The 20,627-nt window shown below is 48.9% G+C and overlaps 1 protein-coding gene across 2 annotated transcripts; it reads left to right on the top strand.

Moving 5' to 3' along the window:
* Positions 1-14,463: 14,463 nt before the first annotated feature.
* Positions 14,464-18,871, top strand: LOC125545951 (4-coumarate--CoA ligase-like 7). Of its 2 annotated transcripts, none has more exons than XM_048710010.2 (5): positions 14,464-15,620; positions 17,756-17,942; positions 18,047-18,192; positions 18,291-18,345; positions 18,465-18,645. In XM_048710010.2, exons 1-5 carry the CDS (start codon positions 14,598-14,600, stop codon positions 18,509-18,511), a joined length of 1,458 nt encoding a protein of 485 aa, XP_048565967.2. In that variant the 5' UTR covers positions 14,464-14,597; the 3' UTR covers positions 18,512-18,645. The 2 variants fall into 2 exon arrangements, with proteins under 2 accessions (XP_048565967.2, XP_048565966.2); XM_048710009.2 differs by having other exon boundaries at positions 14,465-15,620; positions 18,278-18,345; positions 18,465-18,871.
* Positions 18,872-20,627: the final 1,756 nt, after the last annotated feature.

The raw sequence follows: 20,627 nt of genomic DNA on the forward strand, positions 1-20,627 counted from the left end.
CATTAGTGCGCAAATACTAATGGCGCACCACATCCACGGTGCGCCATTAGTAAAAGAAAAAAATTAATTTTTTTCAAAACTACTAATGGCGCACCGTGGGAGTGGTGCGCCATTACTAGTTGAACTAGTAATGGCGCACCGTGGGAGTGGTGCGCCATTACTAGTTCAACTAGTAATGGCGCACCACTCCCACGGTGCGCCATTAGTAATTATGTTTCAAAAAAAATTCATTTTTTTATTTTTATTTTTTAAACTACTAATGGCGCACCACGGGAGTGGTGCGCCATTAGTAATTTGGCACAAACATTCCCCCGAATGCACCCCTCCCCCCGGACCGCCTTTTAAGTTTCAAAAAAAATAAAAGAAAATGATAGAAATGTCAAAAAATAAAAGAAAATAAGATTCCCATGTGATATGTGGTCTAGTTGTTAGCAAAATTTACAAACATGAATTTTCAACTTTTTTGCAAAATCTCTCGAGAATTTGTAAAAATGGGCATAACTTTTGCATACGAACTCGGATGAAAAAGTTTTTTATATGAAAAATCATCTACTCGAAAAGTTACATCCAAATTTAATTGGGGGAACCCCGTTAAACATTTTCAAAATCCTCAAAAACCTAACAGAAAAAATATACGGGGCTTTTAAGATCTGGAGAGGCAAAAAAATTCAAAAAAATTCAAACTTACTAATGGCGCACCTGCCCATGGTGCGCCATTACTATCTTCCCGCCTTCAAAATTCAAAATAAATCAAAAAAATAAAAAAGTTACTAATGGCGCACCTGCCCATGGTGCGCCATTAGTATCTTCCCGCCTTCAAAATTCAAAATAAATAAAAAAAATAAAAAAAAATAGTAATGGCGCACCTGCCCACGGTGCGCCATTACTATGCCGTATATATGGCTGGGCGTGTCCTCTCCTCCTTACCTCTTCATTCTTCTCCTCCACTCCACCTCTCCTCCACTCCATCTCCTCCTCTCCTCCACTCCATCTTCCCTTCTCTCCTCCACCATACTACCCTCCTCCTCTCCGGCGACCTCCTCCTCCTCTCCGGCAACGTCCTCCTCCCTCCTCTCCTCCCCTCCCCTCCCCTCACGGTTTCTCCTCCCTCCTCTCCGGTGAGCTCCTCCTCCCTCCTCTCCGGTGAGCTCCTCCTCCCTCATCTCCGGTGAGCTCCTCCTCCCTCCTCTCCTCTCATCCCCTCATGGTTTCTCCTTCCTCCTCTCCGATGCTCCGGTGAACTCCTCTCCAGCGACCTCCTCCTCCTCTCCGGCGATGTAGGCGAGCGCCTCTCCGGTCACCTCCTCCTCCTCCTCTCCGGCGAACTCCTCTCCGGCAAAAGAACGTACAAGATCCAAAAACGGGAACAAAATTTGAAATAATATCGTGCAAAAAAACGAGCAAAAAAAACGAGAAAAAAATGGGCAAAAAAATCGCGATCCAGATCCAAATTCAAAATTCAAAAATAGCAATGGCGCACGGTGGGGGTTAGACGGTGCGCCACTACTATTTTCCCATCTTCAAAATTAAAAAATACTAATGGCGCACCGTGGCTTATACTAATGGCGCACCAGTGGCCTATACTAATGGTGCACCGTGGCCTATACTAATGGCGCACCAGTGGTGCGCCATTAGTATACCAGATACTAATGGCGCACCATTGGTGCGCCATTAGTAAAAAATACTAGTGGCGTGGTACTAGTGGCGCACCAGTAGTGTGCCATTAGTAGGCAAAACTGGTGCGCCACTAGTAGGCCTTTTCCTAGTAGTGTCTAGGTAAGTAGACTTTCCGACTGCTCTTGTTCTATGAGGATATGCTACCCGAAAAAATTTCTGCTACACAATCTCCTGTTGTTTGCGTCGAATCAGAGCACCCACTGGGTGTTTTGTTGTCTTTGGTAGTTGCGCTCTTCCACTCGGTCTGGGCTAGTGGGATCTGAACCGGTTGGGGCACGCTAAGTGCACCAACTGGGTGTAGTCCCTGAGACCGCGGTCGACTGCTGGCAGTCGACTGGGGTCTGAGTTCTACCTTCCTTTCTTTTTCTTTTCTTCCACTCGACTCAGGCGGACCGGTCGAGGAGGATCTAAATCAGTGAGGGCACGCCAAGTGCACCCACTGGGTGTAGTCTCCAAGACCGCAGTCGACTGTGGTCTGAACAGCCTTTTTTTTACTTGGTCCGAGTGGACCGGTCAATTTGGGTCTTAATCAGCAGGGGCACGCCAAGTGCACCCGCTGGGTGTAGCCCCCGAGACCGCAGTCGACTGTGTGCAGTCGGTTGGGGTCTAAGCGAACTTCTTTAGGTTTTACTCACTCGGAAGTAAACAACCTTTGATCTTATCAACTGACCCATCTTTTGCCTTCTGCAGAAGTCTTGTACTCTTATTTCCAAGTTTGCTGAACTTGAGGAGAAGCAGAGGCAACTCAACCTCGATTTGGAATTGGCCCAGCAGAATCTGAAGAAAGCTCAAGACGAAGCTGCTGGTATGGAAGGTAACTGGCTGTCGACTGACTTTCAATATATTTCTTTGATCTCTTGTTTGATTCGATTGCTTCTTTTGCAGAGAAAATGAAGTTGGCTCTGGAGAAGAAGGACTCGGACCTCGCCTCCGCGCAAAAAGCAGCCGAAGATAAAACTACCCTCGCAAACCAGAAGCTTGCTTCAGTCGGAACGCTGGAAGGGGAGGTGAACAAACTGAAATCTTGCCTCAATGAAGCTAACCGTGAAGTGACTAGTCTGAAGAAGGACAAGGTTGCCCTGAATGAAAAGCTGGAGTCTGCGATCCGCAAGAGGAACGACACGGAAGCTTATCTGAGGACTCTCCCCAAGAAGCTCTATCTCACGCTGGAAGGTATTTCTTTTAAACCGACTATGTTGATGCTTGCGATCAGATCCTGCTCGGTCGATTCACTAATTTTTGGCTGCACAATTCTGCCAAGACTTCGACGAGGAAACTGGAAAGGTCGAGACGGGTCTGGACGCTATCGCTTCTCCAGTTTGCGACGAAACCGCAATGAACGTGCTCCGCCTGGAGTCCCGTATCGCCAGTGCCACAAGCTACCTCGTGCATCTGAAGGAGGTAGTCTCCCGAATAGACTCATCGCTTTGGCCGAGGGCAACACTTCAAAATGACCTGGAGTCCCTGATGGCTCGACTGAATGAGATCCCTGACCGAGTGCAAGAATGGAAGAAGTCCTCCGCCCGGTGTGGTGCTGACGTGGCACTGTCCTTGGTGCGAGTCCATTGCAAGGAGGCTCGTGAAGACAAGCTGGCTATGATCAAAGTCGCTAACACCAAAAAGCATGACTTCTAGTCCTTCATGGAGACTTTCATTGCTGCCGCTACTCGGATTGCTGATGGGATCGACCTGGACTCATTCATGGAGCCTGCCAGCCCTCCTCCTACCGAGTGAACAACTTATGAGACTTGAATCTGCTTTAAATTTTCCTCGGAATGCCGAGTGATTGCTGTAACCATTAAACTCCTTCAGGCTTGATGTCCGAATACTTTTGATTTGCTACTTGGAACTCTAGGATTTATTCGAATTTGGTTTATCTCCGAATGTGCTTGCGTTTTGCCTTCGAATGGACTTTGTTCACTGCTCGGAATAGTCTCTGCGCTGGAGATGCAGCTCTGAAATGGTGGCTACAGTCGACCTGCGCTTCATCGTCCTTGCAGATAGGGATGGGGCGCACATTGTACTTGTGCCGTAGCTCCGAGGGAGAAGGTTGCAGTCGACCTGCACCTCGTCGTCCTTGCGGATATGGATGGAGCGCACGTTGTACTTGTGCCGTAGCTCCGAATGAGAAGGTTGCAGTCGACCTACACCTTGTCGTCCTTGCGGATGGGGATGGAGTGTACGTTGTACTTGTGCCGTAGCTCCGAAGGAGAAGCTTGCAGTCGACCTGCACCTCGTCGTCCTTGCGGATGGGGATGGAGCGTACGTTGTACTTGTGCCGTAGCTCCGAAGGAGAAGGTTGCAGTCAACCTGCACCTCGTCATCCTTGCGGATAGGGATGGAGCGTACGTTGTACTTGTGCCGTAGCTCCGAAGGAGAAGGTTGCAGTCGACCTGCACCTCGTCGTCCTTGCGGATAGGGATATGTTTCGAACTTAGGCGAGTACTGGACTGCAGCTAAGCCTCCAAGTGGGAGGATTGCTCTCCACTCGGTAGGATTTTTTCGAACTTAGGCGAGTATTGGACTGCAGCTAAGCCTCTGAGTGAGAGAACTTAGGCGAGTACTGGACTGCAGCTAAGCCCCCGAGTGGGAGGATTGCTCTCCACTCGGTAGGATTTTTTTGAACTTAGGCGAGTATTGGACTGCAGCTAAGCCTCTGAGTGAGAGAACTTAGGCGAGTACGGGACTGCAGCTAAGCCCCCGAGTGGGAGGATTGCTCTCCACTCGGTTGGATTTTTTCGAACTTAGGCGAGTATTGGACTACAGCTAAGCCTCTGAGTGAGAGAACTTAGGCGAGTGCTGGACTGGAGCTAAGCTCCCGAGTGGGAGGATTGCTCTCCACTTGGTAGGATTTTTTCGAACTTAGGCGAGTATTGGACTGCAGCTAAGCCTCTGAGTGAGAGAACTTAGGCGAGTGCTGGACTGCAGCTAAGCCCCCGAGTGGGAGGATTGCTCTCCACTCGGTAGGATTTTTCAAACTTAGGCAAGTACTGGACTGCAGCTAAGCCTCCGAGAGAGAGAACTTAGGCGAGTGCTGGACTGCAGCTAAGCCCACGAGTGGGAGGATTTCTCTCCACTTGGTAGAATTTTCCAAACTTACGCGAGTACTGGACTTCAACTAAGCCTCCGAGTGAGATAACTTAGGCGAGTGCTAGACTGGAGCTAAGCCCCCGAGTGGGAGGATTGCTCTCCACTCGGTAGGATTTTACAAACTTAGGCGAGTACTGGACTGCAGCTAAGCCTCCGAGTGACATAACTTAGGCGAGTGCTGGACTGTAGCTCAGCCCCCGAGTGGGAGGATTGCTCTCCACTCGGTAGGATTTTACAAACTTAGGCGAGTACTGAACTGCAGCTAAGCCTCTGAGTGAGAGAACTTAGGCGAGTGCTGGACTGTAGCTAAGCCCCCGAGTGGGAGGATTACTCTCCACTCGGTAGGATTTTTTTGAACTTAGGCGAGTATTAGACTGCAGCTAAGCCTCTGAGTGAGAGAACTTAGGCGAGTGCTGGACTACAGCTCAGCCCCCAAGTGGCAGGATTGCTCTCCACTCGGTAGGATTTTTCAAACTTAGGCGAGTATTGGACTGCAGCTAAGCCTCCGAGTGAGAGAACTTAGGCGAGTGCTGGACTGCAGCTAAGCCCCCAAGTGGGAGGATTGCTCTCCACTCGGTAGGATTTTCCAGACTTAGGCAAGTACTGGACTGCAGCTAAGCCTCCGAGTGAGAGAACTTAGGCGAGTGCTGGACTGCAACTAAGCCCCCGAGTGGGAGGATTTCTCTCCACTCGGTAGGATTTTACAAACTTAGGCGAGTACTGGACTACAGCTAAGCCTTTGAGTGAGAGAACTTAGGAGAGTGTTGGACTGCAGCTAAGCCCCCGAGTGGGAGGATTGCTCTCCACTCGGTAGGATTTTACAAACTTAGGCGAGTACTGGACTGCAGCTAAGCCTCTGAGTGAGAGAACTTAGGCGAGTGCTGGACTGCAGCTAAGCCCCCGAGTGGGAGGATTGCTCTCCACTCGGTAGGATTTTCTTTCGAACTTAGGCGAAACGGATTCGCGACTAAGCCCACCCACTGGGGGATTTCAGAAGTAAATAAGAACAACAACAATCGTATGAGAGGACTGTAAGCTCTTGTCTTTGATAAACAAATTACAAAGGTGTTTCGTATTACATTTTATTCGAACGAGTGCTTAAGTATAAAGGGGGCAGAGCATCTCCGCGTTCCATGCCCCTGGCTCGTCTTTCTGATGCTCAACACTGTAAATATGGTATGCTCCGTTGTGGAGAACTTTGGTGATTATGAAGGGGCCTTCCCAAGTCGGGGCGAGCTTGTGTGGTTTCTGTTGATCCACTCGAAGAACCAGGTCTCCTTCTTGAAAGGCTCGACCCTTCACATTTTTGGCGTGGAATCGACGCAAGTCTTGCTGATAAATGGTCGACCGGATCAAGGCCATCTCTCTTTCCTCCTCTAAGAGATCGACTAAATCTTGCCGAGCCTGTTCTGCTTCCTCTTCGGAGAAGAGCTCGACTCGGGGTGCATTGTGGAGCAGGTCACTTGGCAGAACAGCTACGGCTCCATAGACTAAGAAGAACGGAGTTCGTCCGTTCGACCGATTAGGAGTTGTCCTTAAACCCCACAGAACTGACGGAAGTTCATCAACCCAAGCGTCTGCTGCGTGTTTGAGATCACGCATCAGTCGGGGTTTCAGCCCTTTGAGAATTAGGCCATTGGCTCTTTCTGCTTGTCCGTTCGACTGCGGGTGAGCGACTGAAGCATAGTCGACTCGTGTGCCTTGAGAAGCGCAGAAAGCTCTAAACTCATTAGAATCAAAGTTCGACCCGTTGTCCGTGATGATGTTGTGTGGAACTCCATATCTGAATGTCAATTCTCTGATAAAACTGACAACGGTGCTTGCCTCAAGGTTCTTGATAGGTTTAGCTTCGATCCATTTGGTAAACTAGTCGACTGCAACGAGCACATGAGTGAAGCCGCTCTTGCCAGTTCTCAGTGGTCCAACCATATCCAGTCCCCAAACAGCAAATGGCCAGATGAGGGGGTGGTCTTCAGGGTTGACGCTGGCTTGTGAGACAAGTCGGAGTAAAACTGGCAGCCTTCACAACTGTCGACTATATATTTCGCCATTTCGTTTACTCGTGGCCAATAAAATCCAGCTCGGTATGCTTTAGCCACGATGGCCCGAGAGGACGCATGGTGACCACAGGTCCCGGAGTGGATGTCATTGAGGATCATTCGACCTTCTTCTGGTGTTATGCATTTCTGGCCGACTCCAGTCACGCTTTCCCTGAACAGTTGTCCTCTTATCACAGTAAAGGCCTTGGATCGACGGACGATCTATCGAGCCTCTTCCTCATCCTCTGGGAGTTCTTTCCTGAGGATGTACGCAATGTAGGGCACTGTCCAATCGGGAGTAATGGCCAGTACCTCCATGATCAGGTCGACCACAGGTGGGACCTCGACTTCAGTCGGGTCTGTGGCGCTCTTAGGCTGCGGAGGCTCTTCAGTAAAAGGATCTTCCTGAACTGTCGGCGTGTGAATATGCTCCAAAAACACATTGCTGGGAATGGCTTCTCTCTTGGAACCTATCTTTGCCAAGTCATCGACTGCTTGATTTTTCAGTCGGGGTATGTGATGGAGGTCTGACCCCTCAAACTTCTTTTCCAGCTTCCTCACCGCGTTGCAGTAACCAGTCATGGCTGGGCTTCTGACATCCCACTCCTTCATCACTTGATTGACTACCAAATCTGAGTCGCCGTAGACCATGAGGTGACGGACGCCGAGTGAAATGGCCATGCGCAACCCATACAGGAGTGCTTCATACTCTGCTTCATTGTTGGAGGAATCAAAGTGAATCTGGAGGACATATCTGAGCCTGTCTCCTCGGGAGGATACCAGTACTACCCCAGCACTAGAACCATTCAGCATTTTGGATCCGTCAAAGAACATGGTCCAGTGCTCCGAGTGAACTTGAGTCGGCAGTTGCTGTTCGATCCACTCGGCGAGGAAATCTGCTATTGCTTGGGACTTGATAGCTTTCTTTGCCTCAAACTTGATATCCAAGGGAAGGAGTTCAATCGCCCATTTTGCCACTCGACCTGTTGCATCTCTGTTGTGCAGAATCTTTGACAATTGAGCGTCGCTGATGACTGTAACAGAGTGATCAGAGAAATAGTGTGCAACCTTCTTCGTGGTCATGTAAATCCCATAGATGAGCTTCTGATAGTGCGGATATCTCTGCTTTGACGGAGTCAGGACTTCAGAAATATAATAAACTGGGCTCTGAACTTTATAAGCTTTTCCTTCTTCTTCTCGCTCGACCGTAAGTACTGTACTGACGACTTGTCCAGTGGCTGCTATATAAAGCAGTACAGGCACTTTGCTGATTAGAGCAGCAAGCACCGGCTGGGTGGAAAGCAGGGCTTTTAGCTCTGCAAATGCCACATCAGCTTCTGGGGTCCACTCGAACTTATCTGATTTCTTCATCAGTCGGTAAAGAGGCAGCGCCTTTTCACCGAGGCGAGAAATGAATCGACTTAGGGCGGCCAAGCAACCAGTACGCTTCTGGACATCATGCACACGCACATGGCGTTTCATTCGGAGTATAGCACCCACTTTCTCTAGGTTAGCATCGATCCCTCGTTTGGAAACGAGGAAACCGAGTAATTTTCCACCCGGATCTCCAAACGTGCACTTTGATGGATTGAGCTTGATATCATACCTTCTGAGGCTGGCAAAGGTTTCAGCAAGGTCAGTCAGTAGGTCGGAACCTTTACGTGACTTGACCACAATGTCATCCATTTATGCTTCCACATTCCGACTGATTTGAGTGAGCAGGCACTTCTGAATCATCCGCATGAATGTGGCTCCAGCGTTCTTGAAACTGAATGGCATTGTGACAACATAAGCACCCAAACGGGGTGATAAAAGTTGTCTTTATCTCGTCGGGTCCGTACAGACGGATCTGGTGGTACCCGGAGTAGGTGTCCAAAAAGGATAAACGCTCGCACCCTGCAATCGAGTCAACTATATGGTCGATGCGAGGGAGAGGAAAGTGATCTTTCGGCAGGCCCGATTGATATGCTTGAAATCAATGCACATGCGAAGTGTGTCATCCTTCTTTGGGACCACGACAACATTGGCTAACCACTCGGAGTGGTAAATCTCTCGGATAAACTCAGCTGCCAAAAGCCGAGCCACCGCTTCACCAATTGCCTTTCTCTTCTGTACGGCGGACCGTCGAAGATGTTCTTTGATTGGTTTCACTTTTGGGTCGACTCGCAAACGATGCTCAGCCAATCCCCTGGGAACACCCGGCATGTCAGAAGGCTTCCATGCAAAGATGTCCCAGTTCTCACGGAGGAACTGGATGAGCGCTTCTTCCTATTTGGAGTTGAGTGTGGTTGAAATATGAGTCGGAGCAGCATTGGGATCTGTCGGGTGAATGTGAATCGACTTCGTTTCACCGGACGACTGGAATGCTGAATCTGTGGCTGGCTTCTTGGCTCGCAACAAATCACTCGGATCTGCATTTTTCTGGTATTCTTGCAATTCTACCACGGCCATCTGAGCATCGGCGATCTTTGAGCCCTTCTGGAAGCACTCTTCTGCCTTCTTCCGATTACCAGAGATAGTGATCACCCCTTTGGGACCAGGCATCTTCAATTTGAGATACATGTAACATGGTCGAGCCATAAATCATGCGTAAGCTGGCCTACCTAGAATGGCATGATAAGCACTCTAGAAATCCACAACTTCAAATGTCAACTTTTCTTTGCGGTAATTCTTGGAATCACCGAAAACCGCGTCGAGAGCAATCTGGCCGAGTGATGCGGCCTTCTTGCCTGGAATGACCCCATGGAAACTCATATTGCTCTCGCTGAGTCTAGACATCGGAATGCCCATTCCCTTCAACGTCTCTGCATACAGTATGTTTAGGCCACTGCCACCGTCCATCAGGACTTTTGTCAGTCGAGTGCCTTCGACCACCGGGTCGGCCACCAGTGCTTGCCTCCCAGGGGTGGCTATGTGCGCTGGGTGATCAGACTGGTCGATTGTAATGGCAGTCTGCGACCACTTCAAATGACTGGGCGTCACCGGAGCGACCATGTTCACTTCTCTATTGATGACTTTCAATCGACTTTTGCTCTCAACGTCAGCAAAAATCATCAGAGTGGAATTCACATGGGGATAACCATCATCATCCTCTTCCTCATCCTCAGCCTTGTCTGCTTCCTTCTCCTTTTCCTTGGGATGTTTCTCTCGGAATTGCTGGATTAGGAGCCGACACTGACGAGTGGTGTGCTTCGGGTAAATGAAATTACCCTCTTCATATTTTTTGGTGTGGATGTGGCACGGCAGATCTAACACGTCATTTCCATCTTGATCTTTTACTTTCTTGGGGTTCCACGGCCCTTTGGGCTTCCCCTTGAACTTTCCTTGAACCACAGCCAAGGCTTCACCAGGAGCAGCTGGCTCGGCCTTGCGCTTCTGTTTCCGGCCGGAGTTTCCTCCTCCGGCTTCATGGGCGACTGCTTTGTGCTTGCCACTCCGGAGTCGTTCTTCTTCTTCACCATTGGCATACTTGGTGGCAATCTCCATCATCCGAGCCAGAGTCATATTTCCTGTCCGGCCGAATTTCATATTCAACTCTCGATACCTGACACCTTCTTTAAAGGCACAAATTGCCTGATGATCTGACACATCCTCTACCGTGTGGTGTAGGGTGATCCATCTCTGGATATAATCCCTCAAAATTTCATTCGGTTTCTGAACACAACACTGTAATTCTGTCAAACCTGCCGGCCGTTTGCAAGTGCCCTCGAATGTTCTGACAAACACTCGGGAGAGATCTTCCCAAGTATAAATACTGCTAGGCGTCAACTGATTCAGCCATGCTCTAGCCGAGCCCTCCAACATCAGAGGAAGGTGTTTCATGGCCACTCCATCATTGCCGCCACCAATCTGGACAGCCACTCGGTAGTCTTCAAGCCAAGTGTCCGGCTTGGACTCACCAGTGAACTTACTGACTCCAGTCGCCAACCTGAAGTTGGGGGGAACCACTGCAGCTCTGATAGCTCTGCTGAAGCACTCTGGTGCTGAGACATGCGCTCTATTGCTAGTTTGCGGATCTCTGTCATGGCCCTCTCGGTGAGCTATGTTTCTGTCGACCAAGCCCTAAACGAGAATAGATCTCACATCAAAGCCTGGCTCCCTGGGGTCGATTGGAATACCTCGCCCAACACTATGACAACGTCTGTCTTCATGTTGCCGAGGCACGTACGACCCACTCCTTGGGGGAGGCGTGGGCAGTCGACGACGATCATCGCGATCGACTCGGTGATCATACTGCTCTCGGTTTCTGTACTAATCTCGTCGATCTCCACGTCCCTCACGCCTCGGGGTGATCTTGGGCTATGGGTCGACTGAACTGTGTCTGCAGCCACGGATCTGCTATGGATCCTATTTCGCGACTGAGATACAACTGTATTCTGTTCTCCCGCCGCCCGGAGCAAGGCTCAGATCTGCACCAGACCTCGGCCAGCTTCTGACTGGGGGGGTTGGATCGACTCCGCTATCCGGGCAGCAGCTGCTAGATTCTGGATCGGGGTTCGGTATACCTGAGTCGGAGGAAGTTGGCGGCGACTGGATTCGGGAGCGCGCTGCCGAGCGCGATCGTCGAGTGCGCGTTGGAGGTTCTCCAGTCGAGTGCGTTCAGCTATGTTGGCCAAGCGCGCCTGCTCCAAGGCCTGGGCCTCAGGGGTTTCTCCAACTATAGGAGTATGCAGTGCATCCATGTTCCGGCGGCGAAGTTCATCCCTCTGTTGCGAATAGAGGGGTTCGGGGCGATACTCTTCATGAACGCGCGACGGATCGCCGTTCCCGTCGCCTCCGTCTTCACGGGTGAAGTCAGGAGGGCTGCGTGGTCCATTGACCATCAGAACTTCAGCCGCTGGGTCGCTGCTCTCGCACTCGGATGCGGACTCTATGGAGCCAGTCAACAGATCGAACAGGCCGTAGAGAGTTTTGTCGGGCTCGATCGCCGCGACTTGAGGGTTGGCCGGACGCCTGGCCACCGCATGCCTCACCCACCGCTGAAGCCTCGACCGACCGGAGTGTTTGCTCCGGCGGGCCACAGGGAGGGGGAAAGCTGCTGGAGTCGACTGATACTGGGTCGACAGCTGCCGCAGGAGGACGCCGCGGACGCACGCGCGAAAGTGCGTCGCCCCGCGGACGGGGAGCGTGTCGACGTCGAGTGGAGCCTCCTGAAGCCAAGCGGAGTCATCGGTGACAAACACGAGCGCGCCGAGACGGATCTCGCGGCCCTCAGCCAAACCTCCGCCTGAAACCATGATGAAGGGGATCGGAAAAATTGCAACTTCTCCAACAAGTCGCTAAGACACCTTCCCCACGGTGGGCGCCAACTGTCGTGGATCTAAGACTGACAGTAGAATGGGGGTAGGTATGAGGAGACAAGATCCTAGCTATGGAGTAGTTGTACACACGAGTTTTACGAGTTCAGGCCCTTCTAGGAGGAAGTAACAGTCCTACGTCTCGGTGCCCTGAGGCGGTCGACTGAATTATATGTGTGTGTGAGTTTACAAAAGATGCGAACCCTTGTCCCAGAGGAGGGGGTGGCTTATATAGAGTGCGCCAGGACCCCAACTCCCCTCCATTACACATGGTTCAATGTTCATAAAGGAGGAGCATTACTGGTAACGTCCGAAGTAAAGTGCTATAAATGTCCATAAAGCTATGATTTAAACTCCGACCATTGCGGAGTGAAGGGCTTCTCATCTTCTGGTGGTCGAGTGTCTTCAAGGTGGTCGAGTGAACACATCTTCATGGTCGAGTGGATGATTGTTTCTCTTCGACTGCTTCTGATTCTTTGTAGAGATGTCCTTGGGGAGGGTATGTTGGACAGATCCATGACCCTACCCTAGGTACATAGCTTCATCACACGGGACGGGAGGCATCCCTCACCTTGATCCAGAAGGCGCTCGGCAGCGGATGGAGAGGTGGCGGGGCGACGAGCGCAGCCAGCGGCGGCGGCGACTTTTCCTGGAGAGAGATGGGGTCGGGATCGGGAGCGAGTTGGGAGTTGGAGGGAGGCGGAGATGTGAGTGCGTGTTAGCGACAATTTTTTTTCTCTCTTCGGTCGGGGATGGGAGAAAGTGTGGGCTGGTTTCCGGGCCACGTCCAACGCGGGGTGGGCTGCTTTTTTATGCGTTGGAGGAAGGCAGTAACGGTGGTACGTGGGCTTGCGGGCGTGTGGGATACCGAGCGATGGCTGTTGTACGAGCGGGGGATCGAACAAGGTGATCAAACCATGAGGGGAGGTCGAACCATTACGAGCTTGGATCCCTTTTAATAGTAGGAGTAAAATGCACTAGTGGTCATTGAACTTATCGTGTACACTCACTTTGATCACTGTACTTAAGAATACGGTCAATATGGTCATTATATACATGTTAAGGTGATTATATGGTCACTGCCAAATCGTATAGCTATGTATTTCATCTGTTTGACTGGTCAAACAAGGCCTTGTCAGTTTTTTTCTGACTGTGTGGGCCTTGCCTGTCAATGGGTGGAAGAAAGGAGTAGGGTGAAATAAAATTATGGCGCCTGTGTGGAGTCGAAACCAGGCGAGCAGGGCAACCAGCTCCACCTGTCTCCCATCTTGTCTAACTTGAGCAAAAAACCGTTTATATCCTACTAGATTCACGTGACAGCCATTGCATTTTTTTCTTTAGCGTGCGAACCATTTGGGATTTAAATAATAATCGTTTCGGCTTCAGTGGTCGGGCCTTTTAGGATTTAAAAGGCTGTTTTAGCAGTACTGTGTACTCGTACATATGATTCACGGCCAAAATTGCATTAGCACTTCCCTCGCAAGAAAACGAGATTGGATTAGCACTCCAATTTCTTTTGTTCAACATGCACGCGTGGACGGCGGCTCGACAGTGATGCGGCCGCAGCGGCAGCTCCAGCAGATTTGGCGGGCGTCGTTGCTCTGTTTTTAGCACGAGACGACCAGGGATTTGGCGTGCGGTCATCTTGTAGCTAATTATGGCGTAGTGTACTTATCAAAATGGTTAATATATGTCTATATAAAATTTTATTAATAAACGTTTAAATGCATAGAAGTAATATACACGTGTTAAGTACTCCAAATTATGCTTATAAATGATATCAACAGAAATATATACGTTAGTCAAATTACGCTTGCGATGGTGCAATTTGGTACGGTAAAACCGATATGGAAGAAATCACTATGAATTAGAATGCACTATCATCTAAACCAATAGAATGGTCTTATATGAACATACGCAAAAAAGAAATATCCCAACGCTGTCACGTGAATGACTAGAAGATATAAAAGGGTTTGTCCTCTAATTAGACACAAGATTGGAACCGGAGCGGCTGGTCAGCCTGCGCGCATATTAGCTCGAGGTATTCGGTTTGAATCTCCACTGCAGCATTTCTACTTCTTACTTCCACCCACTGACAGGTAGGGCCACAGGCCATGAGGATTGTTTGACCTGTTTGACCAGTCAAATGGATGGAATACGGAGTTATACAATTTCACAGTGACCGTATAATCATCTTAGTATGTATATAATGACCGTATTAACCGTATTTTTAAGTACACTGATCAAAATGAGCGTACACGATAAGTTCAATGGCCACTAGTGCATTTTACTCTAATAGTAGAGATACGCTGCTGTACTACTAGCGCGTGACTTGTCCACTAGCCCGCCGATGAATTATTAGTCGATTGCCGCTGCCTGCAGCAATACACAGGACCAGCCTTTGTCAATCGACACAGCCTGCCTCGCCACCAACCTTTGTCCCTCCCAACTCCTCGCCTCTGCCTCGACCGACGGGCGAGTTCCCCGGTCGGGAATGTCGTCCAGCGGCCACGGCGCCGTCGACGCCCGCACCGGCTACTGCGCAGCAACCAAGTCGTTCCTCAGCCTCCGCGGGCCGCTGCCGCTGCCGCCGGCGGACGTGCCACTCACATTCCCGGCTTTCGCGCTCTCGCTGCTGCCGTCCCCTCTCCCCGCCCACCCGGCGCTCCTCGACGCCGCCACCGGCGAGGCCGTCTACTACCCGGCGTTCCTGTCCCAGGTGCGCGCGCTTGTGGGCGCGCTGCGGTCGCGCGCGCTACCGCTCGGCCGCGGCGACGTGGCCTTCGTCCTCGTCCCCGCGCGGCTCGACGTGCCCGGGCTCTACTTCGCGCTCCTCACCGCCGGCGTGGTCGTGTCCCCGGCGAACCCGGCCCTCACCGCCGGCGAGGTGTCTCGCCTCGTCTGCCTCTCCGGCGCGTCCTTCGCCTTCGCGGTGTCCTCCACCGCCGGCAAGCTCCCCGCCGGCCTCCCCACCATCCTCCTCGACTCCCCGCACTTCCGCTCCCTCCTGCACAGCGACCATGGCGAGAACCAGTCGGCGCCGCTGGACGCCGGAGCAGTGTGCCAGTCAGCGACAGCGACGGTCCTGTACTCCTCCGGCACGACCGGGCGGGTGAAGGCGGCGGCGGTGCCGCACCGGGGCTTCATCGTGAGGGCGGCGGGGCTCCGTGCCCTGCACCTGCAGGGGAAGTCGAGGAAGGCCAACGAGAGGACTCTGATCGGCGCCCCCATGTTCCACACCATGGGTTTCTTCTTCACGCTCAACGGGCTGGCGCAGGGGATTACCACTGTTGTGATGACGGAGGCGGCCGCGCGGGCTGGGTTGAGGGGAATGCTGGAGGCAGCGCAGCGGTGGGAGGTGACGGAGATCATGGCGGCGCCTCCCGTGGTGCAGGGGATGACAAAAGAAAGGTGCCGGCTCACGAGTCTGCTGCGAGTGATCTGCGGCGGCGCCCCTCTGCCGAGATCGGCGGCGGAGCAGTTCCCACGGCGGTTCCCCCAAGTGGACCTGTGCATGGTTAGTGTTTCCACTGAGTTTGTCCAGGGCAGGTCTAGCTGTGCCCTAATTATTGCACATATAAATGACTTAATCAAACATAAAAAATATCACACAAATCTCATAGTAAAATCATGCGGTGATAGTAGTGGCAGGGCCGGCCTTGTGTTTGGGAAGGCCCTAGGCGAACTCGACGACATAGGCCCCTATGTTCTGAGTCCTAAAACCATATATGTATACGTGTGCGTTATATACATAACTTATTAAGAGTAACTTTCAACCACACATCTTTACTTTAAAATTTGACTATAATAATTTGATGATTCCATCAAAAACAATAGTAACCAAATTTGAAATGACTCTATCAACACTAATAATACTAAAAAGATCGCAAAATAAAACTCTAGACATGTACATAGAATGACAAAAAATTAATAGATTGGATAAGAAAATTTTAAAATTTTGTGCATACTAAAACTGGAGGATGGATCATAGATGTATAGTTGAATACGTACATACTAAATAAAGAATAAATAAAGTACTGAAAGTCTGAAATTGTCAAATTAGGGTTTGGGGGATGGACAAGAATTGAGAAGCATGGATGGAAACGTTAAAACGTACTCACTTGTAGAATTTCAGCGATTGGAGACGGCCGCGTTGTAGACTTCAAGACTTGCAGTCGGGTGTATATACTTGTATAGGTATTCTCGTGGTGCCGTCTTGCCGGATGCCGGATGGCCGGGCTGCTGGACTGCCGTGCGGCGACGGCGCTCGCAGCTCCAGCGGGCAGCGGCGGCCGAGGCGGCAAGTCATCGAGCGAGGAGGCCGACGGGCGTCATAGGCGACGAAAAACGAGTAGTCGTGTGCCTGGCAACTGTTCATGTGTCATGGCGCCTGACGCTTCGTGTTTGCTAATCGATCAAGGGTCGCTAGCTAGCGATCTGATGGGCCTCTTTTTTTCTTTAATTCTTTTATATTTTTTACATATTTTTTGCTGGGCTATAGTATATATAAATACTCCATCATGGGCCCCTCCCTCGCTTGGGCCCTGGGCCGTCGCCCCGTCGCCCATACCCCAGCCCTGAGTAGTGGTCGTACGGCGGAGCTCCGTCGAATACGTCCAAACGGACAAACTCGAGGAGAAAGAAAGCGCGGAAGACAAACTCGAAGAGAAAGTGCCATCATCAGCTCGAGAGCCGCACCTACGAGGACTAAAAAACTTGACCTAAACTACTAGCCGGAGTGGAGACAAAGTGAAGACGGATCCACTGGCTCGTTGGTTAAGTTTAAAGTGGAAAGTTTACGCTGCATGCCTAGCGTTAGGGATCAAAATAAGGGGAAATCATGAACTATCTAATATTTGTCTACAGACATTCTACTATAGTTTGAATCAAATATCAAAAAGGCCATCACAGATTTGAGCTTGTCAAACATAGTCTGGTGAGATATGTGAAAAGGTGTCAGCAGTATCAATTATGAAACACCATAATACCCCACCTCAAAAAGAAAAATAAAAGTGTCTTAACCTTTATCATTCAATGTTGTTTGAGGCAATAATTTTGTTTTAGATAACTAGCCAAAGGCCCATCCATGTGAAGATTTAGTGAGTACATGAACAATCGATCAACAACAATGAACATCCCCCCCCCCCCCCCCCCCCCCCCCCCCCCCCCGCAAAACAACTATGAATATTCTTGGTTCGCAGCCCAAATTCAGATAGACAGCATTACAAAACTCTAAAATAAGCCAAAAATTGACAAGTTTAGGCAGCTCGTGAAATTAAGATGAGCTCCAACCTAGTGGTAGTTGATTTATTTATTTTTGGCTTGCCTACGTATCAGCAAGCCAGCTTTTGACATCAAACCAACCAAGAGCCAAAATTTAGGTAAACATCATTCGGAAACTCTAAAACTTGCCAAAATTCGACTACTATAGGGAGGTTGGCAAAGCAAGATAGCTTCCAACCTAGTGGTAGTTATTTTTGTTTGCTTGCCCACATAGCCAACTTTTGACATCAAACCAGGTACTCCCTCAATTCAAATGAATAAGGCTTGCACGCGCTTCACAATTGAACTTTGACCATATATTAGATGACGAACCAAATGTATGTTGTATATATATGTGATAAAAAAAAAATGCCGGTGAATCTGGTTCAGGGTTATGGCGCAACAGAGGCTGGGGGCATATCCTTGATGATCGACCGGGACGAGTGCTCCCGCATAGGCTCCTCCGGCCGCATCTCCCACAACGTCGTGGCGAAGATCGTCGACATCGTCACTGGAGAGCCCTTGTCAGTCGGGCAGAAAGGGGAGCTGTGGGTGAGAGGTCCTTCCATCATGACAGGTTACCTGCCCCACGAACATCTTCCTACAGCGCACATCGCCCTCGGTTCACTGATATTGTTATGACGCTGCACTGAGATCACTTGCGGTTCTGTGTCCGTGCAGGCTACGTAGGTGATGACGAGGCGAACGCGGCCTCTTTCGATTCTGAAGGCTGGCTGAAGACCGGCGACCTTTGCTACATTGATCAGGACGGGTTTCTGTTCGTGGTGGATAGGCTCAAGGAGCTCATCAAGTACAAGGCCTATCAGGTATGCTCTTCGCTCCTGAAGAACGTGTTATCGTCATATGGCAATAATTTGGTTCGCATGCGTGGTCCTAAACTGAATACTGCAGGTCGCACCTGCAGAGCTGGAGCTTGTCCTGCAATCGTTGCTGGAGATTGTCGATGCTGCAGTTATGCCGTAAGTCCACTGGAACAATCAGTTCGGGATGGATTTCACAACGGACTACGCTTGAAAAGAAGAACAAATAAATTACCTATATAGCTCCTGGAGTACTGACAGTTCTTGTGAATATGCAGATATCCTCACGAAGAGGCAGGAGAGATACCCATGGCGCTCGTGGTGAGGCAAACCGGGAGCAAGGTCACTGAGGCGCAGGTCATGGAGCATGTAGCGAAGCAGGTCGCGCCGTACAAGAAGGTCCGAAAGGTACTGTTCGTCGACTCCATACCGAGATCGCCGGCCGGAAAGATCTTGAGGAGGCAGTTGAAAGACCATATGCAGTCTTGCCGTGTGTCTAGACTCTAGACTCTGATGAAGCCTGTGTCCATCAGTGAGATCCTCTTCGGTGTAGTATATGTTGCACTCTCTCGCAAAAAGAAGACTTGCAATGTCGTCAGACATGGTCCTAAATGACGTTCCATCCTATGTATATATGTAGTATAGATAGATTTCAACCGTGGACAGCTCAAAGTTAATGTTCAAACCATGTTGTGCCGTCCAAAATTTATTTTCCTTCATCTAGTTGTATGCTTCATCAAACATGGTCCTAAACCGATACAATAAAATGGAACTACCAAAGTGGCCCTCACAAATGCGAGGGCATCATCTTTAGTGTATCAAACATGCTAAGTATGCACATTTATTTTTCTATATAAATAATTTGTGTATACAGTTAGGAGTAGAGTTGCCATGAAACCAGTCCAATAAGCGTGCAATATACGTGCCTGTTAGATGTTGGTGCTTTGGAATACAAAGCGGGGGGAAACCCTTTTTCAGTAAACTTGCAGTATACGTGCCTGTTAGATCAATTGTATTATGCTCACTAGATCAATTTTCAAGAAATTATGTGGGCTGTTATATTGTGCATGTACATAAAGTAGTCAGGTTATGTATCCGTCATCATAGCAAAACGAGTAGGCTTGCACTGAGATTCTTGCTTGCACGTTGGTCGCTCCTTGGGAATTTCGTATGTTGTCGATAACTATGGTGGTAAGGGAAATTCTCCAGTGATTTTTAATTTTTTTATCGGTTTCTAATCGTGGATCATCCCATTTTAATAACACTTGTTTATGGAAATATTATCCAGCGACCGGGGGGGATAGACTCCAGCGAATGCCCTGTTTACCGTCCGATCAAGCGGTACATTTCTTGGTCAGTTTTTCGGAATCGTTTGCTGGAATTGCTGCCAGCGGCGAATGCTCTTTCTCTTAAAAGAAACTAGCAATTTGGATGCATGCGCGCGAGGGAGGGGGTGGGGGGTCTCTAACTCATGACCTCCTGCACATATGTATTTGAAATTAAATCATTTTAAATTTGTTTTTTATTTGAAAATTCGACTAAAGAATTCAAAAATCCAGAAATTTCCCCTTTTTCTTGAGTGAGAACAACTATTTTGAGAGAACAAAAATCCATATTTTTCCCATGAATATTATAAATCCCAAAGTTGCTATTTTTTAGAGAACACTTATCAAATCTTGCCATGTTTTTAGAGGTGATTTTGTTCTAAACTTGCCATGCATGTTTCTAAAAGTTACATTTTTTATGATTCAAATCATGGCATTTTTATTATTAATAACATGTAATTTTATTATTAAGAGGATGGCAGTTATATTTATTAAGAGTACGCCATTGTCGTAATTAGGAACATGATATTTTTTATTATTCAGATGATGACAGTTTTACTAATAAGCGTATGGGATTTTTATTATTAGTAACATGGCTTTTTATTGTCAAGACCATGTTAGTTTCATGATTAAGAGCATGACATTTTTATTTTTAATGACATGGCATTTTTCTTGTTAGGAGGATGGTAGCCTTTTTTTGCATGGCAGTTTTATTGTTAACAGAACGACAATTTTCTTATTTGAGAGCATGAAATTTTTATTATTTTTGGCATGACATTTTGTTGTGAGGAGGATGGCAATTTTTCTTTTTTATTGGCATGACATTTTTTATTGTCATATCAAATTTAGAAATTAGAGAAACAATAGTTTTATAAAGTAGATTGGCAATTTTCTTTTTTTTCAGAGCACATGATTTATAAATTTGTGTGTTTCTCTGTTTTCTATAAGATAATGTGTAAAAAAAAATTGTTCATGGCATTTTCCATCCTGGGGATGGCAGTTTTAAAGTTTAGCATGACAATTTTGTTTTTCTAGATCACACAACCTATTTTTTTATCATAGTCATTGTAAATTTATAAATTACATAAACTGCTGTTTTATAAAGTAGCATGACAT

This window comes from Triticum urartu, chromosome 3A (assembly GCF_056163025.1).
Source record: "Triticum urartu cultivar PI428250 chromosome 3A, HENAU_Tu73, whole genome shotgun sequence".
Taxonomy (NCBI): domain Eukaryota; kingdom Viridiplantae; phylum Streptophyta; class Magnoliopsida; order Poales; family Poaceae; genus Triticum; species Triticum urartu.

Coding starts and splice junctions, on each gene's coding strand:
- LOC125545951 (XM_048710009.2), top strand. CDS start 14,598: ATGTCGTCCAGCGGCCACGGCGCCGTCGACGCCCGCACCGGCTACTGC. Junction 15,621..17,755: donor CCCAAGTGGACCTGTGCATG/GTTAGTGTTTCC, acceptor AATCTGGTTCAG/GGTTATGGCGCAACAGAGGC. Junction 18,193..18,277: donor TCAAGTACAAGGCCTATCAG/GTATGCTCTTCG, acceptor TGAATACTGCAG/GTCGCACCTGCAGAGCTGGA.